The following is a 19,665-nucleotide window of genomic DNA, read 5'->3' as shown; positions in this document are numbered from 1 at the left end:
GGTAAGCAAGGCTTTGAATCGAGCCAAACCGCATTAAAAATTTTTTTTTAAGTTTATTCATTTTTGAGAGAGAGAGACAGAGCATGAGTGGGGGAGGGAGAGAGAGGGAGACACAGAATCCAAAGCAGGCTCCAGGCTCCAAGCTGTCAGCACAGAGCCCGACACAGGGCCTGAACTCACGAGCAGCAAGATCACGGCCTGAGCCAAAGTCGGACACTTAACCGACTGAGCCACCCAGGCTCCCCAAAACCGCATTTTAAAATGTCTCACTTCTGGCTTCTCTCCCTGTTACACCTCAAGCCTCACATGTTAAGTGGTCAAAATTCACCTCTGTCTCTCTCTCAGGTCGCAGTGCTTTGGCTTGTAGGAGGCTTCTGAAAAGTTCTGGAACAGCGGAGAGACTTCCTGGCCTCAGTAAATCATCACACGACCACCTATAATTGATACTTCTCTGTTTTCAGTAATGACCGAGATGCCGTGGACCTCAGATTCACCAGGGCCAAACACCGCCCCCCACCCCCACTGCACCCACATCCACAGAGAAGTGGCCCCCTCTGTGCCCTGCCCTCAGTTCCAGGGGCAGACCGCCATCCATCACAGGTGATGGCACGTGCGTCTGTTCTGTAATGCTGGGATCTTTCTAGAATGCCCAGGGACACAGTTGCTCCTGGCTGGCGGGAGCTCAGAGCCCCTCGCAGTGTAGTCCAAGAGAAGAAACCATCGGTTTCCCAGAGAAACCTTCCCCAAGTCACCTGTTAAGCACATATTGAAAGAAGGAAACAGGACAGTGCACAGGCAATGGCTGCATTTCACGCGGGGAATTATTATTTTTTCTTATTCACAGACTCTAACCATAAACGTCGAGCTTGGAAAACTCAATGAGAAACTGTTTCACATCCAGAGAAGCAGTATCTAAATCATCTGCGAAACCGTTTCCGCAGACTGTGGCTGCCAGAGAACGGGTATGTTTAAAAAGAGAACAAAAATGTAAAATTCTGCCCCTTAATCTGCGAGACAACCTCTTGCGTTTGAACAGCCTGGGTTTATAAGTCTTCTGAGTGCGCGCATCTCCTGGGGCCAACCTGATGAAAAGAAGTTGGGGGGCTCGGTCGGGCACAACGTGGCCCCCAGCCCCACCTGCAGTACTTTCTCTCCTCCCCTTGGCCCCCCCGCCACCCCACAAGTGTCCTGTGCACGCCTTGCACCACTCAGGCCCGTCATTTTGCTGCATGCGCCCAGATCATCCTTCTCCACCCTTGTCTGCAGGGCCAGCTTCCGCTCCTATTCAAGACCTCACCTGGGACCCCATCTCAAGGTCCATCTCTGCTGGACTCGGGAGACACTTCTCTGCCTCCCTCAGGGGACTCTGAGCTCCCCCACAGCAGCAAGGCAGACGCCCATCCCCAGCAATGTGTCCCAGGGACCAGCATGGGCCACAGTGCTGCTCAGAAAGGACCACTGTCCGCACAGAAGGGACACTTACTCCAGCTAACAGGTGCCGTGAGCTCGCTGTGCACTCCAGGCACCACTCTCAGACATTTCTTTGCAAAATTCATTCGATCCTCAACACAAACTCAAGAGGTAGGTACCTCTTACCAGCCCCACTTTATACGTGAGGAACCCGAAATTCAAACTGGCTAAACAACTTTTCTAAACCCACACAGCTGGCAGGTGTCGGACGTAGGATTTGAACCTGCAAAACTCAGAGCCTATGGCTCTCACCACTACTCAGCTCTGCTTCTCTGGACATGGCATGCTTTTTCCATTTCTGTTTTAGAGATAAATGGAACAGAAAAGCCAAATGAAATCATTTGTCCCCGCAAGACCACTCCACTAATGTAAAAATCAAAGACATCATTAGGTCCCATGTGTTTTGACTCCTTCTGATTCTTTTTTCAGTATATCCTACTTCATTGTCTAAACATACATTTTTCTTTCTTTTTGCTTCCTTAGAACTACGTGCAGGTGATGGAAATTAGGTCTGGATGATTGTATGCAAACAGCACTGTTAAAACTTCCTTCATTGTTGTACCTGCAGAGGGTGCCCTACCTGGGGTGGAGTATACTCCTCCTCCCCTGGAAGGTGGGCTGGTCTTGCACTTTGGGGAAGGGACCCCTTGGCAGTTACCAGCCCAGCCCTTTAGAGACCTAGAATCTCCTCTCTCTCTCTCTCTCTCTCTCTCTCTCTCTGTTCTCTCTCTCTCTCTCTCTCTCTCTCTGAACTGAGCTACCGTATAAGAAGATAGACCACTCAGCTGGAGACGGGACCTCAGCTGTTGCCTTGGGCAGTCGAGCATCCCAACCAAGGGATCAGACATGTGAATGAAGACGTCAACAATCCAACCTCTCTGCAGAAATCTCAGCTCAGGGCAGCACATGTGTGACCTGGCTGAACCCAGCCGACTGAAAACATCAAGAATAAATCATCATCCTAAACCGCAAAGTTTTGGTGTTCTTGGTGCCACTGCCATATCTAACTAAACATGATACAATCGGAAATTCACCTTGAGTAAGCAACCACACATGCTGTCTCTTCCTCATGCAGGAATCCTTGTTGTGACTGTCGCTGGCCTCTCTGTTAGCAGTCTGATCTAAATATTATGCTCCTGTAAAACCCAAGGGCACAGCAAGCGTACCCTAATTATCCCCGCGTCCAACAAGACCAAAGAAGAAACAGCAACCTTTTTTTCCTCCCCCAAACTGCATTTCATTTTTCTCTTCTCTGTTTCTGTGGTTCAAGTCCTCCTCTCTCCAAGCGGCCTGCTGGTGGGGACTGCCAGCCCCAAGAGAAGGCTCCACTGGTGACAAGGAGTTGAGCTCAGGCTCTAGAGTCACAGGGGAGGAACGGCGTCCTCGTCGGCTACCTGGGGATGGCTGTCGGCAGGGGGGCTGGGGTGCCAGCCCCACCAGATTCCTGCGTCCCAGCCTCGTCCTGAGAACAGACCTGGCCTCATGCCCCAGATCGTGTAGCCACTCACAGGTCAGACTGACTGGGCACTTCCTTTGTGCCAGTTCCTATCCTGGCAATTGACATTTATAATCTCTGTGGATGTGAAAAGTCCTCCTTTATCGTCTCTAAGACAAGAACACTACAGAGGATGGATTTTTATCCTCGTCCTTTTCTTTTAATTGTTTATTTATTTATTTTGATGGGAAGAGAGAGAGAGAGAACATGGGGAAGGGGGAGAGAGAGACAGAGAGACAGAGAGACACAGAGAGAGAGAGAATGAATCTCAGCAGACTTGCACTGTCAGTGCAGAGCCTGACGTGGGGCTCGAACCCATGAACCGTGATCTGAACCCAAGACCAAGAGTCGGATGCTTAACCAACTAAGCCACTCAGGTACCCCTATCCTTGTTATTCAGCTAAAGAAATGAAGTCCAAGTTGCCAACTCCTGGGGTTACACACAAGTTCATGCAACGTCAGGTTCCTACTCTCTCAGCCAATTCCAGTGACCCTCGTCTGGCAGAACTTGGGATGGAGACGGCGCTCGCCAAGCAGGGCACCACAGGCTTCCTGAATGCTCACGGGGCACGGGAGACTTGGTCTCAGCTGCCTGATTTCTTCGCCAGAGAGAGGAGCAGAGTGGAAGACACGGAACGCCATGGCGGTGCGATGACTTATTACTTAATGCTGGACTCTGCCCAGGGCCGGAGGAGGAGCAGGGGGTCTCCGGTATCTTTCCGTTTCTAGCCCACAGGCTCAGCCCATAAACCAGCGGCAATCTGTGATGTCCTCTTGGGTGGCCTGAGCAGCCTGCTCTGCCCTGCCCCTCCCCCGCCTCCCCCAGGGTGGAGCTAAGCTGACCCTGCTGGCTGGTCTACACTCCCAGTACACGCCAATCTGTGGGTATTTAACTGCATTCGATTCTTTTTTTTTTTTTTTTAGAGAGAGAGAGAGAGAGAGGAAGAACAAGCAGGGGAGGGGCAGAGAGAGAGGGAGACACAGAATCCGAAGCAGGCTCCAGGCTCCGAGCTGTCAGCACAGAGCCCGACACGGGGCTCGAACTCACAAACCACGAGATCATGACCTGAGCCAAAGTTGGACCCTCAACCGACTGAGCCACCCAGGCGCCCGGGCTGAATGCAATTCTATTCACCAGAGTATCATTGCCAATAATGAAGAGGCCCAAATACCAGGGAAATTCCAAAAGGAATTTTTTGAAGGATACCAATGACCAGAGCTTTTGACTCTACCAGATCCAATGTCCGCAATAATCTTTACTACCTTTATTTGTATCTTTAAAGTTCAGCCAACTTTCCATAATTCCGTCTTCCTATCTCCTTACTTTCTCTCTACTCCACCCCAACATCTTTCTCCTTCTAGAAATATGATTGATCCACACATCCTCCCAAATTGACTAACGTATTTCATCTTGGCGCTGATCCTCATTTCTTGTGTAAGAAGCTCCATATTTTGGACTCAATACCCTATCACACTGAGCACCAGCAGGGAGCCCCGGATGCCCCCTAATACCCAGCCTTCTCAAAGCTAGAAACTGGGCTGTCCTTGGTACTCCCTCTCCCAAAGCTGGAGTGTTGATCTTGACTCCCGCCTTGTGTCTGAGAAGAACCATTAACCTGCCAGCTTACTCGGTCTGATTCTCAGGATTGACAACAGGATTCTTCCTACCCACTTGCTGGAGGCCAGTTGCCGTCCTTTTTCTCCCTGACTTGACCCTGGCCAACCCCTCACAGCCAGGTTATCCCTGGGAGAGGGTGTTCTCCTTCAGCCGGGCTCCCCTGGCAACATCATGCACACATGGCCACGCCAACAGTGGGTCTCCATTTCAAAAATGCACGCATCAGACACGCAACATGACTTACTGATGCTACCATGTCGTTGCACCCTGCCACGCCCTGGCATGTAGTGAGAAATGACGGTTTACTGGTGGAGAATAAGCACCCCACTCCCATCCCGCTGCTCACCTGTCTGCCCGACGACGGAGGCGCTCAGTCTGTGGGGGATCCTTGAGGACACCTTCAAGGTCACTCGGATCTGGTAATACCTATGGAAGGAACAGAGGACAGGCTGATGAAGATCAGACCCCTTACTGTTGGCTTCTTCCAAAAGTAACTAGACTTAGTCCTAAATGCCACAGAGAACCGTGGAAGTTTCTAGGCAGCATGTATGATCATTTGGCACCAAAGAGGGATTCATTCTGTCACCACAGTGGGAGAGGGATGGGACGGGGCCAAGATGGAAACAGGAAGTTGAGTTCACAGGAGATTGTACAAGACACATGCAAGGTTGGTGGCAGAAGGGACATGGAAAGGAATAGGTGGGTTGGTCATAGGGCACAGGTACATTAAGGGGCATGGTTTTTCTTTAGTCAGAAAAGTACATTCTAAGGGAAAATGGAAGCTTTAATGCGTGGGGCAGAATCCATACACAAACTGAGTTGCTATCCTGTTACAACACAGACAAATACTTCCTTTAGAAACACAACAGCTGAGCTGTCGATCCTGGGGGTACGGCCAAACGCTGTTCCCAGTGCATTTCTGTGCCCTTATTTTTAACATGTCACTCCCATTTCCAAATCCCATCATTTCAGGACACCGTGCGGGTTCCCACGCCATCAGCAAAGCCTCTGATCTGTCCCCTGCCTCCACAGGTGCAGAAGCATCTTTTGCAATTCCGTGCCTTGCAATTAATGGCCCTTTTGCTCGCAAGCTCTTAGGAACATTTCTGGCGTCATAATTGTTCTCCCCTTCCACCAATTTCAAGCTCATTGTGAAACAGAATGTGCATAAAACCAAGTGAAACAGAGGTAAAATGGACCATGAACACATCCATCTCTGATGGCTCACTGAGCTTGTGGCCGGGGGTGATGCTGCGTGCTGAATATCCCCCCAGGAGGTTCTGTTGATGGTCTTGTGTTCGTTTTATGTGTGTGTGGAGAGCGGAGGAGATGCGGAACACAGAGCACTGGGACCAGAGTCACAGCTGGAGTTTGGGTGACCTCACCTGTGAGCTGTGTGACTTCGAAGATACCACACAGCTTCTCTGAACTTGTTTCTGAGTCTGTAAAAGGATGACTTAAAAAAAAAAATATCTGCCATGACATCTGCTTCCAGGAAAGATGGAGTGGATATAATTTTCCCACCACATACGACTAAAACCTCTAGACAATATAGGTGAACAAAAGATTTTTGCAGAAGAAGGAATCAAACAGTCTAAGGACCTCAAGTACCAAAGAGAGACAGGGTGGTGAGTTCTCCACATTTTCTTTTTGCCTCACATGTCCCAGAGAGAAGCCAGCTATCCAGAGATTCTAATGGCTGCAGACAAAAAAAAAAAAAAAAGAAAGAAAGAAAAAGAAAATCCCCAACAAAAATGCCTGCTTCCTCTAGACAAAAAACCAGAAAGGGGGCAGCCGAGCACGACAGAAAACTTTTAGCCAATAGTAGTTGTACTCCAGCCACACTACACACAGAAACTGTGGTCTCACCTCCGTCCATCCCGGCAAAGGCCAGTGGGAGCCTCGAGGTCCACTCCTACCAAAGCTTTAACAAGGCACCTTCCTCGCCCAGCAAGAGAAGGTCTTTGAGAAGGGGGCCAGATTTTCACTACTAATGGATGGTAAGGAGAACCTCAACAACCCTGGTTTAAGTACAGACCATGTGGGGGGCCTGAGTTTCTACCCTCCTCCCTCTGCAGTAACAAGGGCACAAATTTGCTCAAAGGATTTCTGACAAAGTTTCAAAAGCAATTCAATGGAGAAAAGGTGACCTTCTCAGTCAATGGTCCTGAAGCAACTGGACATCCGTAGGCAGAAACCAAACCAAAACCAAACAAAAAGCTCCACTTAAATTTCACACCTTACGCAAAAGTTTATTAATTCAAAGTGGATCATACACTTATAGGAAAAAATGTAAAACTATTAAACCTTTAGGAAAGAAAATAAAAGAAAACTTTAAAACCTAGGGACAAGGGCACCTGGGTGGGTCAGTGGGTTAAGCATCAGACTTCGGCTCAGGTCATGATCTCACGGTTCATGAGTTAGAGCCCTGCGTCAGGCTCTGTGCTGACAGCTCAGAGCCTCAAGCCTGCTTCTGATTCTGTGTCTCCCTCTCTCTCTGCCCCTCCCCTGCTCGTGTGCTGTCTCACTCTGTCTCAAAAAATAAATGGGGCGCCTGGGTGGCGCAGTCGGTTAAGCGTCCGACTTCAGCCAGGTCACGATCTCACGGTCTGTGAGTTCGAGCCCCGCGTCAGGCTCTGGGCTGATGGCTCGGAGCCTGGAGCCTGTTTCCGATTCTGTGTCTCCCTCTCTCTCTGCCCCTCCCCCGTTCATGCTCTGTCTCTCTCTGTCCCAAAAATAAATAAAAACGTTGAAAAAAAATTAAAAAATAAATAAATAAATAAATAAATAAATAAATAAATAAATAAACATTACAAAATGTTTAATAAATTAAAAAATAAAATCTAGGGATAAGAGTTCTTAAACTTGACCCCAAAAGCATGATTCACACACACACACACACACACACACACACACACACACACAAATTGATAAACTCGACTTCATCAAAGTTAAAAACTTTTGTTCCGCAAAATGTGCTATTGAGAGGGTTATATTATGACAAGCTACATGTGAGAGAAAATATTTGCAAATCACATGCCGTTGGCCATCATTACTTATGGATTCTGTATCTGTGGATCTGCCATTTGTTAAAGTTCATCTGTAACTTCGCACTCAATACTCACGGCCTCTGTGGTCACCCAGACATGCTCCTGGGGAGAAAGGTCTGACTCACCTCACGCGCATGTTTCCACCTGAGATCGAGCTAAGGCAATACTACCTTCTTTTTTCAGTTCTCAAGGTGTAAACAAATTTTGTTTACAGTCTACTTGGTGCCACTTTTTATTTTGTATTTTTGTGCTTTTTGTGGGTGACTCTGCTATTTAAAATGACCCCTAGCAGTGTAACTCAGGCCTGAATGAAGCTCGTCTAACACACTGTAGTGCCATCCAATGTCCCTAACTGCAAGAAGGCTGTGATGTGCCTTGCAGAGACAACAGTGTATTACATGAACTTCGTTCAGGCCTTAGTCACAGTGCTATTGGCCATGAGTTCAAGGTTAGTGAATCAAAACTAGATAGATAGATGATTGATAGATAGATAGATATAGATAGATAGATAATGGATGGATAGATAGATAGATAGATAGATGATAGATGGGTAGACAGATGATGGATGGATGGATGGATGGATGGATGGATAGATGATGGATAGATAGATGATAGGTAGATGACAGATGATGGATGGATAGGTAGATGATGGATGGATGGATAGACAGACAGATAGATTGATTGATAGATAATAGACAAATGACAGATGGATGGACAGTTAGATGATAGATAGATAGATGGTAGACAGATAATAAACAGATAGCAAACACTGCCTTAAACAGAAACACACCTAAAACAAGGTTAGGTATTGATCAGTTGACAAACAAGTTGTGACCAGAGGCCCCCAACACCCAGCTCTATATTTCCTTGAGGAGCAATGGCTCATCACACAGAGGCAGTTTACTACCATTGTGGGATCCCCAGAGGGGCACAATAACAAGTAACCTCACTCATCTGGGTGAAGGAGACTAAGCCAGAGAAGAAAGTCCCTGCCCTGTCGGTAGCAGACAGCTGGTCCTCAGCAGTTGCTAATTACCACTGTGCAAAGATGCTGATTGTGTACTGTTAGATCTTTCAGGTTTTCCAGGGAAGATCGAAATTGGGATTTTTGATAAAACATCTTTCAAATGTTAACCGTTGCTTCATAAATTAATGACAGTGACAACAGCAAGAGCGAAACCATTGGAGGCAGCAACCACGGCCACCGCGTTCACAATCAAGCGCTGTGTTGACACATTTGCAGGCTAACTCCCCTGGCGTCACCAATCGGCAAACTCTGATTTACACAAATACAAAATGTTACTTCTAGTGTTTCTTTAATAAAAGACCTACGCATTTCCGTAATTTCATCATCAAAAGAAGAGAGGCAAATCCCATGCACTACCTCCAGTTTTGATATTCTAATGTCTTCTTCTCTGAACAAGAAATGGGTCAATCATCGCCAGAGGCTACGCATCACGACTCTGTCAGGCTGTGCTTGGAGCAGTTATGCATCAGGAGCCCCGATGTACGCAATCTTGTTGGGCCCTCTACAAATCCTCTGTGAGAGAAAGGACCATCCCAGCTGCTAACCAGAGCGGACACTGGGCCACTGGAAACACCCAGCTACCGACCCAAAGTAGTAATGCTAGCAAAGGGCAACCAGCATTCCTTGCCAGAGATGAAATGTATTTTTTTTTTATTTTTAGCCTGCCACCCCTCACATTTTACTGCATAAATTAAAACCTTTTATAACTAATTCCAAAGCACTATCTGAGTTCTTATTCCTTAAAATCATTTGGTGTTGCTGAATCTTACTTCAAGGAATCAGTCATCATTTTGAACTTCAGATGCTTTACAGGCACTTATTGAAAGAAATAAGTTTCAATGAGACTGGCTCAATTGGGCTCTGCTCTGATTAAACAGAATGCTTAAACCCCTTTAATAATTCTCTTCAATCTGACACGAATTTCTGCCAGGTCATAAATCCATAAACCATGTGTCAAACATGACATACATTATATCATTTCATCCCTGCAGGAAATCTTTGATATGCTTACTGTGATTTCCATCTTAAAGATGAGCAAACTACCCTCTGGAGATGAAGGGATTTGTCCAAGCTCACACATTCAGTAAGTAATGTTAGCACATCTCCAGGAATGACCTGATTATTTCCCACATGGATTTCCCTTAACCGTCTTAGAGCCACCTTCTTCTGGCTGGGGTCGTTCAAGGAAGACACTGTGAAGGAGGGAGGAGGTAGTTTAAGTCCTTGGAGGATACGCAAGTGATGGGAGAGCAAGTTCCAGTCAGAAGGAAGAAAGAAGCTAAGACCAGGAGATAGAAACTTCCAGACGGTATGCTAGCATGCTCCAGTGGTGTAGACTTGTAGAGAACTCCTTTTGGGAAATAAATAAATCTAGTCATCTTTTACTTTATTGGCTTCCATCTATAAGAGTGGCATAAACTATGTCCTTTACATAATGTGGTAGCAGAATAATGCCCCTTCCCAAGGCGGTCACGTCCTAATCTCCAGAACCAATAAAAGACAGTTAAGATTGCAGATGGAAGGAAGGTTGCCAACCACCTGGCCTTGAAATTAGATTATTCTTTATTACCTGGGTACACCCAAGGTAACCACAAGGGTCCTCCCAAATGGAAGGAGTTAGAAGACGGAGAGTGACAGGGTAAACCAATGTGAGAAAGACCCTACCAGCCACTGCTGCCATCAGCCAAGGTGGAAGGTGCCATCAGCTAAGAAAGGCAGGCAGTCTATATGAGCTGGGAAAGACAAGGAAACAAATTCTTCCCTAGTACCCTCCAAAATGGATACAGTCCTTCCAACATCCAGATTTTAGCCTAGTGAGATCCATTTCAAACTTCTGACCTCCAGAATTGTCAGATTATAAATGTATGTTGTTTTGAGCCATTTAATTTGTGGCAATTTATTGCAGCAACTGTAGTAAACTAATGTATATAGGTTTTCAAATTTCTTCATCATGACGAAACGAAAGGAAAGGAATGATTACCCCCATGTTAACAATATACAAACTGTGACTCAGAGAGGTTAGGTAATTTTCCCCTAGTCGCACGGCTACGTAATGGAAAGTTTAGGGATTAAAACATAGGGCCATTTGATTAAAACCAAGCTCTTATCTGGGGAGGCAAACACAGGTGCTTTAAACTTCATTAGCCTCCCCTTAACTTCCCCATCACTATTACCACCAGGAGTCCAATCACATTCTCCCTCTGATCGCTAATGCATTTCCCTTTGTTTTCCCAAAAGCACCTTTAGAATAAGAATGCTATCTTTTGCTTCTTTTGTATTCCTCCTTAGAGCTCTTAGCACTGTATAAGAAGAGAAAATCATCTAATAAACATTTGTTCTTGGTTGATTATAGAAATATCCACTAACCACCAGCTGTTCTTATTCATCTCTGTATTTCCAGCAACTAACATGGTGCTTGCACATAGTTGGCATTCGGTGTCAGAGGGAAGGAAGGAAGGGAGGAAGAAAGGAAGGGAGGAAGGAAGGGGGGGAGGAAGGGAGGAAGGAATGGGGTGGGAGGGAAGGAAGGAAGGAAGGAAGGAAGGAAGGAAGGAAGGAGAAAAAGAAAAGGAAAGAAAGGGAGAGGGAAGGAGGAGAGGAGAGAGGAGGAGGGGAGAGGAGAGGGGAGGAGGGGAGAGGAGAGGAGAGAAGAAAGGAAGGCAGAGGGAGAGAGGGGGAAGGAAGGAAAGAAGGAAGGAAGGAAGGAAGGAAGGAAGGAAGGAAGGAAGGAAGGAAAAAAGAAAAGGAAAGAAATGGAGAGGGAAGGAAGGAAGAGAGAAGCAGGAAAGGAAGGAAGAGAGGCGAGCCTTCAGGAAGGAAGGAAGGAAGGAAGGAAGGAGAAAAAGAAAAGGAAAGAAATGGAGAGGGAAGGAGGAGAGGAGAGAAGAAAGGAAGGCAGAGGGAGAGAGCGGGAAGGAAGGAAGGAAGGAAGGAAGGAAGGAAGGAAGGAAAAAGAACAGGCCTGGCGGTGGAAGGAGGAGAGGAAGGAGAGGAGGAGAGGAAGGAGGGAGAGGGAGGAGAGGAGAGGGGGGGAGGGGAGGAGATGGGAGGGGAGGGGGGGGGAGGGGCGGGGAGGGGGGGGAGGAGAAAGGAAGGCAGAGGGAGGGAGGGAGGGAGGAATGAACGAACAAACGAACGAACAGACGGACAGAAGGAAGGAACGACGGAAGGAAGGGAAGAACGGAAGAAAGAATCCAATAACAGATTCCTTCAAAAACCATGGGGTTATACAATCCACTCCCAACATATACAACTCTGCGAGTGACTAAGAATCCACATGCAATTTTTATAAAACTCGCAAAACTAGAAATGACATTCTATAATGGGAATACAGAGATCTGTGACATTTTGTTGCAATCACTTTCATATCAGGGATGATATGAAATAACCACTCTGACCCAGAGGCAGTCAACATGACCCAAAGTACAAATCACTGTGTTTGCAAAAGGGTCAAACCGAGACTCTGGAGTAGGTCCCAAAGCAGGCAGTCTTCACATAATCACTTTCCTTCTCTGAAACTCTTTCCTCACAGGTGATGATATCTGTACAGCCTCACAGAAATGTCATGCGATGTAAACAGGACGTGCATGTAAAGCCCTTGGTGTGATGCTCAACCTTTAATATTTCATTAAAGAGAAAATATTGTTGCTGCAATTACCTGAGGCGTGTGTTATATACACATCCTCCCCCAGCCGTGATCCCAATCTATCCTCCAACCTCATGGCTGGGGTGAAGCAGGGGGAGAGGTGATGGCCTTGGTGGGACAGGTTGAGAGATACCTGTGGCATGTGGTACTTGATGATACAAAACGGTGGGCATTAAGATGTGATGCTCTGCTACGACACAGCTGTGTCCACATGGCTAAGAAAAAGTCCTCCTCTTGGAGTCTTCTGAGGCTATGTAGCATCGTGGGTAAGAGTGTGAACTCTGGATCTCTGCCCCGACTGGCTGTGTGACCTAACAGGTCAGTGCAAGACCCACAGGTCCCTGGGGAAAACTCTCTGGGCCTAAAAGGGAAGCCAGGGAAGTCAGACCAGTAAGAGAGGCCTTGGTAGTCTAAAAAAATTAACTAAAAAAAAAAAAAAAAAGACCCATGAAATGACCAATACACCTTTACTGTACATTCATAGACTGACTCATCTGTTCTGACAGTATCCACCTACAACAGGACTACAAACCACTCTGCTGGATTTTATTGGCCTCAACAGCAAATAATGAGATGCTTTTTCAAGAAAAATCCACTCTTGCCTAGATACTTTGCCTAGATACTTTGATATGGCCAAAACATAATGATTACAGTAATTCAGATTCCACTGATGTCTACCGCGATGGCCCTTCTCTTTCCTTATTCCTATCTCCTTGCTGATCCAGAAGGGTCTATGTGATTCTCACACATGAACTGTCTGCCCAATATCCATAATCCCCTCCTTCCCTACAAAACAAAAACCAGATTTTGCCAGAGAAGGAAATATGCCTACCTAAAAACACTCACCCCTCCTGACTCCCTTGCAGCTAGGAGAGATCTTTTGATCTTCTCCCGGCTAATGAGAGAAAAGGATACATTTCCCAATGGAGCAAAGAGAAGCACTTAAAAAAAAATTTTTTTATGTTTTTTTTTCTTTTTTTATTTTTGAGAGAGACAGAGACAGAGTGTGAGCGGGGAAGGGACAGAGAGAGAGGGAGACACAGAATCCGAAGCAGGCTCCAGGCTCTGAGAGCCCAATGTGGGGCTCAAACCCACGAACCGTGAGATCATGACCTGAGACAAAGTCGGACACTTAACCGACTGAGCCACCCAGGCACCCCAGAGAACAGCACTTTTAAAGGAGAAGTCTTGGTTTCATGATCCTTGGGCTGTCTGTCCCTTCTCTGACTTTGTCTCCTGACTTGATACAGAAAGAAAATACCAGTGGGCACTAGAACATCCATCTTTTGGCCATGAGGATAAAAGCCACATGGAAAGGATGGTGTGCAGAAAGACAGAAGTCTGAGTCCTTCATATCCTTGTTGACATGGTAGTGCTGTCCACATCTGGACTTCTTGTGACATCTTATAATTTTTAAGCCAGGATCAGTCACATGTTTGATCATTTGAAGCCAAACACAATCCTTACAGATAGAATCTGATTCCAGACTTTACCAGAGCCATATTTTCTCTAAGCGGAAACTTAGAAGACGTGACACAGGCAATCTGACTTCTCTTACTGTCTTTTCTCTGGACAGTGGAAAGCTGAGCTTTTCCTTGCAGTAGAGGCATTAAAATCTAAGAATCTAGATTAGAATTCTGGGGTAGAAACAAAGCAGGTCTTTTTGTCCACTAGAGTTTAAAGTCCTTAGTGTGGGAGAAGGGTCCTCTCCATAAAGCTGGACCTAAGTCTTGGCACTCTCCAACAGGGTTTAGGGCTAAAGCCCCAGGTGACAATAAAGCACTTTTAGCTGAACTGTATGAATATGCTGTGAATGTATGTGTCTGTCCTGAAAATTTCAGGGATGTGGGTGGTCAAAGGTTAAAATTGCCAACTCCTGTGTCCTTTCCAGCTGTGAACTAGGCACCTCCTCTGCCCTTATTCCTCTCCTTTGTGTCTAGCAGCATGTGACATTCATGCCGACAGAAACCACAATAATTTTTCATGAAAACTCTTAGAATTGTATATTGCATTCCAACTTACAGGTACGGAAATAAGATTTTTCAAAATCCCCTCAGTCTTGTGTAGTTTCCTCACACAAATGTACAGGTCAGGACTCAGCCAGAGACCTCAGGCTAACCTTCTGCACATACCTAGAGCGCTCTCTCTCTCTCTCTCTCTCTCTCTCTCTCTCTCTCTCTGCCTCTCATAATAACAGCTTTGAGTTGCAGGCACTTAATAAATATTTGTTCAATCAAATTGTTTTTGAATTAAATGTCTATAAAAACCCATACACAGTTGAGGCTCCTGGGTGGCTCAGTCGGTTAAGCATCTGACTCTTGATTTCGGCTCAGGTCATGATCTCATGGTTCATGAGTTCAAGCCCCACAATGGGCTCTGTGCTGACAGCACAGAGCCTACTTGGGATTCTCTCTCTCCCTCTCTCTCTCTCTCTCTCTTTCTTCTCTCTCTCTCTCTCTCTCTCTCTCTCTCTGCACCTACCCTACTTGTGCTCTCTCTCTCTCTCTCTCTCAAAATAAATAAACTTAAAAAATTAAAAAAATGGTTACTGCATTTTTCATGGTGCTTCCTGACCATGCACTGGTCTATCAACAGTGCACAACTTCATGTTTTTTGACCTCAAGTTGGTAGCTTGACACTGGCCATGGCAGAAGTATTTACACCATGGAAATTGACAAACGTGTTTTGTTTTTTTTTGAGCCAGTTTTTTAACATTTCTCAGCACCCTACAGCTCCCCCTCAGGACCACCCTTCTATTCTTTTAACCAAAGGAAACATGGAGCCCACACAGATTAAAAAGGGGGCAGTTTGGAACAGTTCTAAGAAAGCCACAGTTAGGAGGGACTCCAACTATTGAGCCTTCAGGAAAAATCTATTTATTGCTCCAAGACACCTCATCGAATGAAGTTTACACTCTTTTCACTCCTGGGATAATTCTCCTATGAGTCAGAGGGGAGAATAACCTTAAGGTGTGCGCTCTGAGTATAGATTCCAAAGTCTTATCAATGTAGCTCTACCTCTTTCCCCTCTTCTTACAGTAAAAGCAAAACAAAAGTGATGAATCATTAAATTCTACTCCTGAAATTAACTAACTAAAAAATAAACAAAAATTTTAACAAAATAAATGAAATAAAATAAATTAAAAAAATAAAACCAAAGTCAAACCACAGTAGGCATAACAATAATCATGATGCTTTTTGTGCCGCTTAAGACAACTTAAATTCTCCTGGCTTCAGTTGTTCATTTGCAGATGGGGATGGTCAGTTACCTTCTGGAGTTGATACAGACAGAAATCAGAATCAATGTGTAGAGGAATACTGGGCTTTAAGAAATGATGGGTATTCTTTTTGCTACTGTTACTTGTACATATCCTGATTTGTTTGCGAACAACCATCCCTATTCACAAGAAGCCTCTTAAGGAATTCAAAGCAGCAACCCAGGAGCCTAGTTGGAGACACCATAGGTAAGAAATGGGATCTCAGAGGGTCTAGAACGCTGGACAGCGCCTCGCCATCCCTGCATCTCCCTCTGCTGTTTTCATTCACACTCACTGGTGAACCTGTTGTTCCCACCTAATGAGTCAACACAGACAGGGTTTCTAATTTGCATGAGTGGCCATGTGTCGATGTTGCTCTCAGCAAACTCGCGGGTGTCAGTCTCCACATCACCCAGAAAAGAACCATTTGCAGGTAAAATGAAGACCCCTTCCTGAGAGCCAATATGGAGTGGGATTTCATCACAAGATGTCCGGAACATAGCGCATACCAAACAGGTGCCACTTCTCTTCCCTTTTGATTTGAGGTAACACTTGATTTTCTTGGCATTTGTGTTGCTTGATTAAATGAGGTTAGGTAGAAGCCCGCTTTCAAGTTTCTTGCACAGCTTGAAACGACATGGGTAATTTAAAACCTCAGACCGGAAAATCTGCTGTGCAATATCACACTGTGACCAGGGGCTCGGCAGAGAGAATTTTTCTAATTGGCAAGACCAGATTCAACATCCAGTTCCAAGAAGGCAGAGGGTGGGGACAGGTCTCTCATGTAGAGGGATCATGAAGACACCCTGGGGAACCCAAGGGCTCTGGCTTTCGCCTCAGACAGACCAGGTATTAAATACCGGATTCGTCACTTAGGAGTGACGTGTGACCTTCAGTAATCCATTCACCTCTCTGTACACGGGTTTTCTCGTCTTAAAAATGAGTCGTTGTGAGGAACAAATGGGATACTACAGGCAGAGTGCCTGGCATAGTTCATGAGACCCTGTAAGCACCAATTCCTTCTAAAATATTGTTGTAATTATTTTTAAATTTTTTAAATGTTTTATTCATTTTCTGAGAGAGAGAGACAGAGAGAGAGAGAAAGAGAGAGAGACAGCGAGCAGGGAAGGGGCAGAGAGAGAGGGAGACACAGAATCCAAAGCAGTCTCCACGGCCTGGAGCCTGACGTGGGGCTCAAACTCACGAACCATGAGATCATGACCTGAGCTTCAGTCAGACATTTAACTGACTGAGCCACCCAGGCGTCCCTATTGTTGTAATTATTCTTATAATTATGATCTATCCGGATGTTGCTAATGGGAAGTAGACATAAAAGGGGGAAGAAGATCCCTATGTCCACCAAGCTAGTTTATGGAGGCCATGAAGGAACACACGACTGCTCATTTCAGCCCATCATCCAACCCATTATACCAATACATTCGGATATAATTTAATTCTAGGATATATATTGATATTAAGTGATAAGAAAAGACATTCTACAAGTAGATGAATAAATTACCTTATTGTTGCTTTTGGATACCCCATAAATATTTACAATAATAACCACAACATCAGAGCAAGAGTGAAGGAAGCCATCCATCCCTGCAAACCAATCCTGAGTGAGTCACCACACCAGGTTTTACATGTGATGTCACATTCTACCTAGACAATATCCATGAAAGATGCTCATTATCTTCTCTCTTCTTCCTGTGTGGAATCTGAAGCTCAAAAAACGTACCTCACTCATAGATTTATAGAGCATAAGACGAAGTGGTATGCAAGCTTGGGGCTATGAAAGCCCAAAGATAACAAAAATATTCTTCAAATCGGGGTCAACTCATGCATACTGGACACCAGCAAATGTGACCAGGGGACAGTGATGGGTCATAATAGCATGGAGAGTTCAAACATTAAAAAGTCATGCCAGTGACAGGGATGGAAAATGCCACCATGAGCTTTCTGTCCACTTCATATTCTTGCTACTTAGTCGTGGTCAACTATAAACTGACCAATGTGGGTACAAGGTGCCATGACAGGGCCTGAGGACCCGGAAGAGTGACCCTGGCCTCAAGGATCTTACAGCCCAGCAGAGAAAAAACTAACTTCACAGCCAGTTTTTATAATCATAAGGAGGTTCGTGGAGTTTCCAAGAGAATGAAATTAAGGGCAAGGTTAGCTCGGAGTAGGATGATACTCAGTGGGAGGCAGTGATGAACTAAAACTGGTCCCAGAAAGATAGAGTGTGTAGGAGAGATATCTCGTGTCAAGAAATAGGAGTGTGAGCCAGGAGTTCAAGGCCAGTAATGACAGCAGAGTGGCTAGGGCAGAAGGCGGTATCTCTGATGACACCCCTTCACGGCAGGGGCGATGCTGGGCTCAGGAAACGAGGCTGGGACTGTGTTCCACAGATCCATACTGCCCAGAGACCTACAGTGCCCTTCTTCAGTATTAGATGCAGGCTTTGACCCCGACCATGACTGAGATCCTGGGAGACAGAGGTGCTCTGTAATGGAATTTTGTGCATGCTACAAATTGCTACGCCTGACTTCACCTGACTTCTCCCGGGTTTGACCCATTTCATAAATGTACATTAGTACTGATGGAGCTTACATGCCATCTTGGCTCACCCCTGAAGAATGGGTAGGTCTAGGCCATGCCGGGAAAGAAGGAACAACATCTGAGGTGGAAGGGAAACTTGGAAAAATACAGAGGGGTGGTTCCCAGAGCATAGGGATAGTGGGGAGCTGAGTTTGGCTGGAGTACAGGATGGGGAATGAGGGACTACGCATAGATCTTTCTTTCCCAAATATTTACCCTAATATCTGCTACTGTGTAAACAGATGGCCTCACCACCCTTCACGGAGAATTAAGTGCAGTGGTTAAACGCACCAACTGTGAAATCGAACAAAATTTTGTTCTGCTCCAGACTCTTCCCCTCCCAGATGTGTGACCTGAGAAAAGTTACTTAACCTCTCTGAGCTACCATTTCCTCCTTTGTAACATGCAGATAAACAATCAGACCCAACTCACCAGGCTGAGTGAGGTTGACAAAAAAAAAAACAAAAAACAAAAAAAAACGTTCAGCACAGCACAGAGTAAGTCTCCAATAATCATTAGCTGATTAATGTACTTACTACCATTAGTATTCAAATAAGGAAAGTCTTCATGGAAGGAGGTACAGTCTTCAGACTGAAACCTGGGTTTGAATCCTGGCTTTGCCACCTTCCAGGTGTGTGACGTTAGGAAAATCATTTCAGCTCTCTGAGCCTCAGTTTCTTTATGTGTCAAAGAGGGATAAGAATGCCCATCTGGTAGGTCGGCTAGAAGGAGTACGTGAGACAGCATTACAAGAGGGGCCTGCACATGCCTATACTCAGGAAATGCAAGATGCTTCCAGCATCCCTGTGGATGATTACCGTCTACCTCCCCTCCTGTCTCAGGCAATCCGGTGGGAGCCATATTTCATGTACGGGCTGTGAGGACAGATAAAGCAGGCCACGAAAGCCTGAATGACAGCAGCTGGATGACTGATAGACGCACAGACAGACAGACAAATCTGCCAGAGCTGTTCTCTCGGAGGAAAAATCCCTGACCGATTTCCAGCCCCTTCCATCAGAATGTGTTTCTATGGAGAAGAAACTGTCACAACTCTGGTTAGTCTTCTTCCCTGGGTTCCCTGTCTCTTAATTGCCTTTTCATATGAAAACGGCCAGGATTTGCAGCCAGGCTGGAGATTTCAAGGGATTTCCTCGCCTGTGTAAAAATTTCCCATATCCTCATCAGTCAAATTTATTTCTGCAAAACTGCTCAGACAGAACAACAAAGAAGTCCCTTAGCTCCATCTGACTAAGAGATGTGCTCTGTAATTACAGTGGGGGGGGGGGCGGTGTTTAAAGCAAGAGTTTGTGGAATGAGGCATACTGCCGTTGCAGAACTGCTGGCCGGTGGACGTGTGGAGCCGGGTAGCGGGAGGGACCCCGGACTCGGCTGGACGTGGCAAGGAGCAGGTGCGCCCCACAGCATGGCTGCAAGCTCTAGAGACAGAGAGGACACAGGACCACCCACGGCCGGCCAATGGGCTGCGCTCTGGCCATGCCTGTGGA

General features: G+C 46.0%; 1 protein-coding gene across 1 annotated transcript in view; it reads right to left on the bottom strand.

The window, feature by feature from the left end:
- The window catches only part of FAM135B (family with sequence similarity 135 member B), a 282,653-nt gene that overhangs the window by 133,852 nt on the left and 129,136 nt on the right, over positions 1 to 19,665 (bottom strand). The window contains 1 exon segment of the mRNA XM_030304415.1: positions 4,930 to 5,009. Within this exon segment, the coding sequence (XP_030160275.1) occupies positions 4,930 to 5,009 (80 nt within the window).

The sequence above is a fragment of the Lynx canadensis genome, chromosome F2 (genome assembly GCF_007474595.2).
Source record: "Lynx canadensis isolate LIC74 chromosome F2, mLynCan4.pri.v2, whole genome shotgun sequence".
In the NCBI taxonomy this organism is placed as follows: Eukaryota; Metazoa; Chordata; class Mammalia; order Carnivora; family Felidae; genus Lynx; species Lynx canadensis.
Note: the sequence above shows the minus strand (reverse complement) of the source record. Positions and strands in the feature narration are given on the sequence as shown.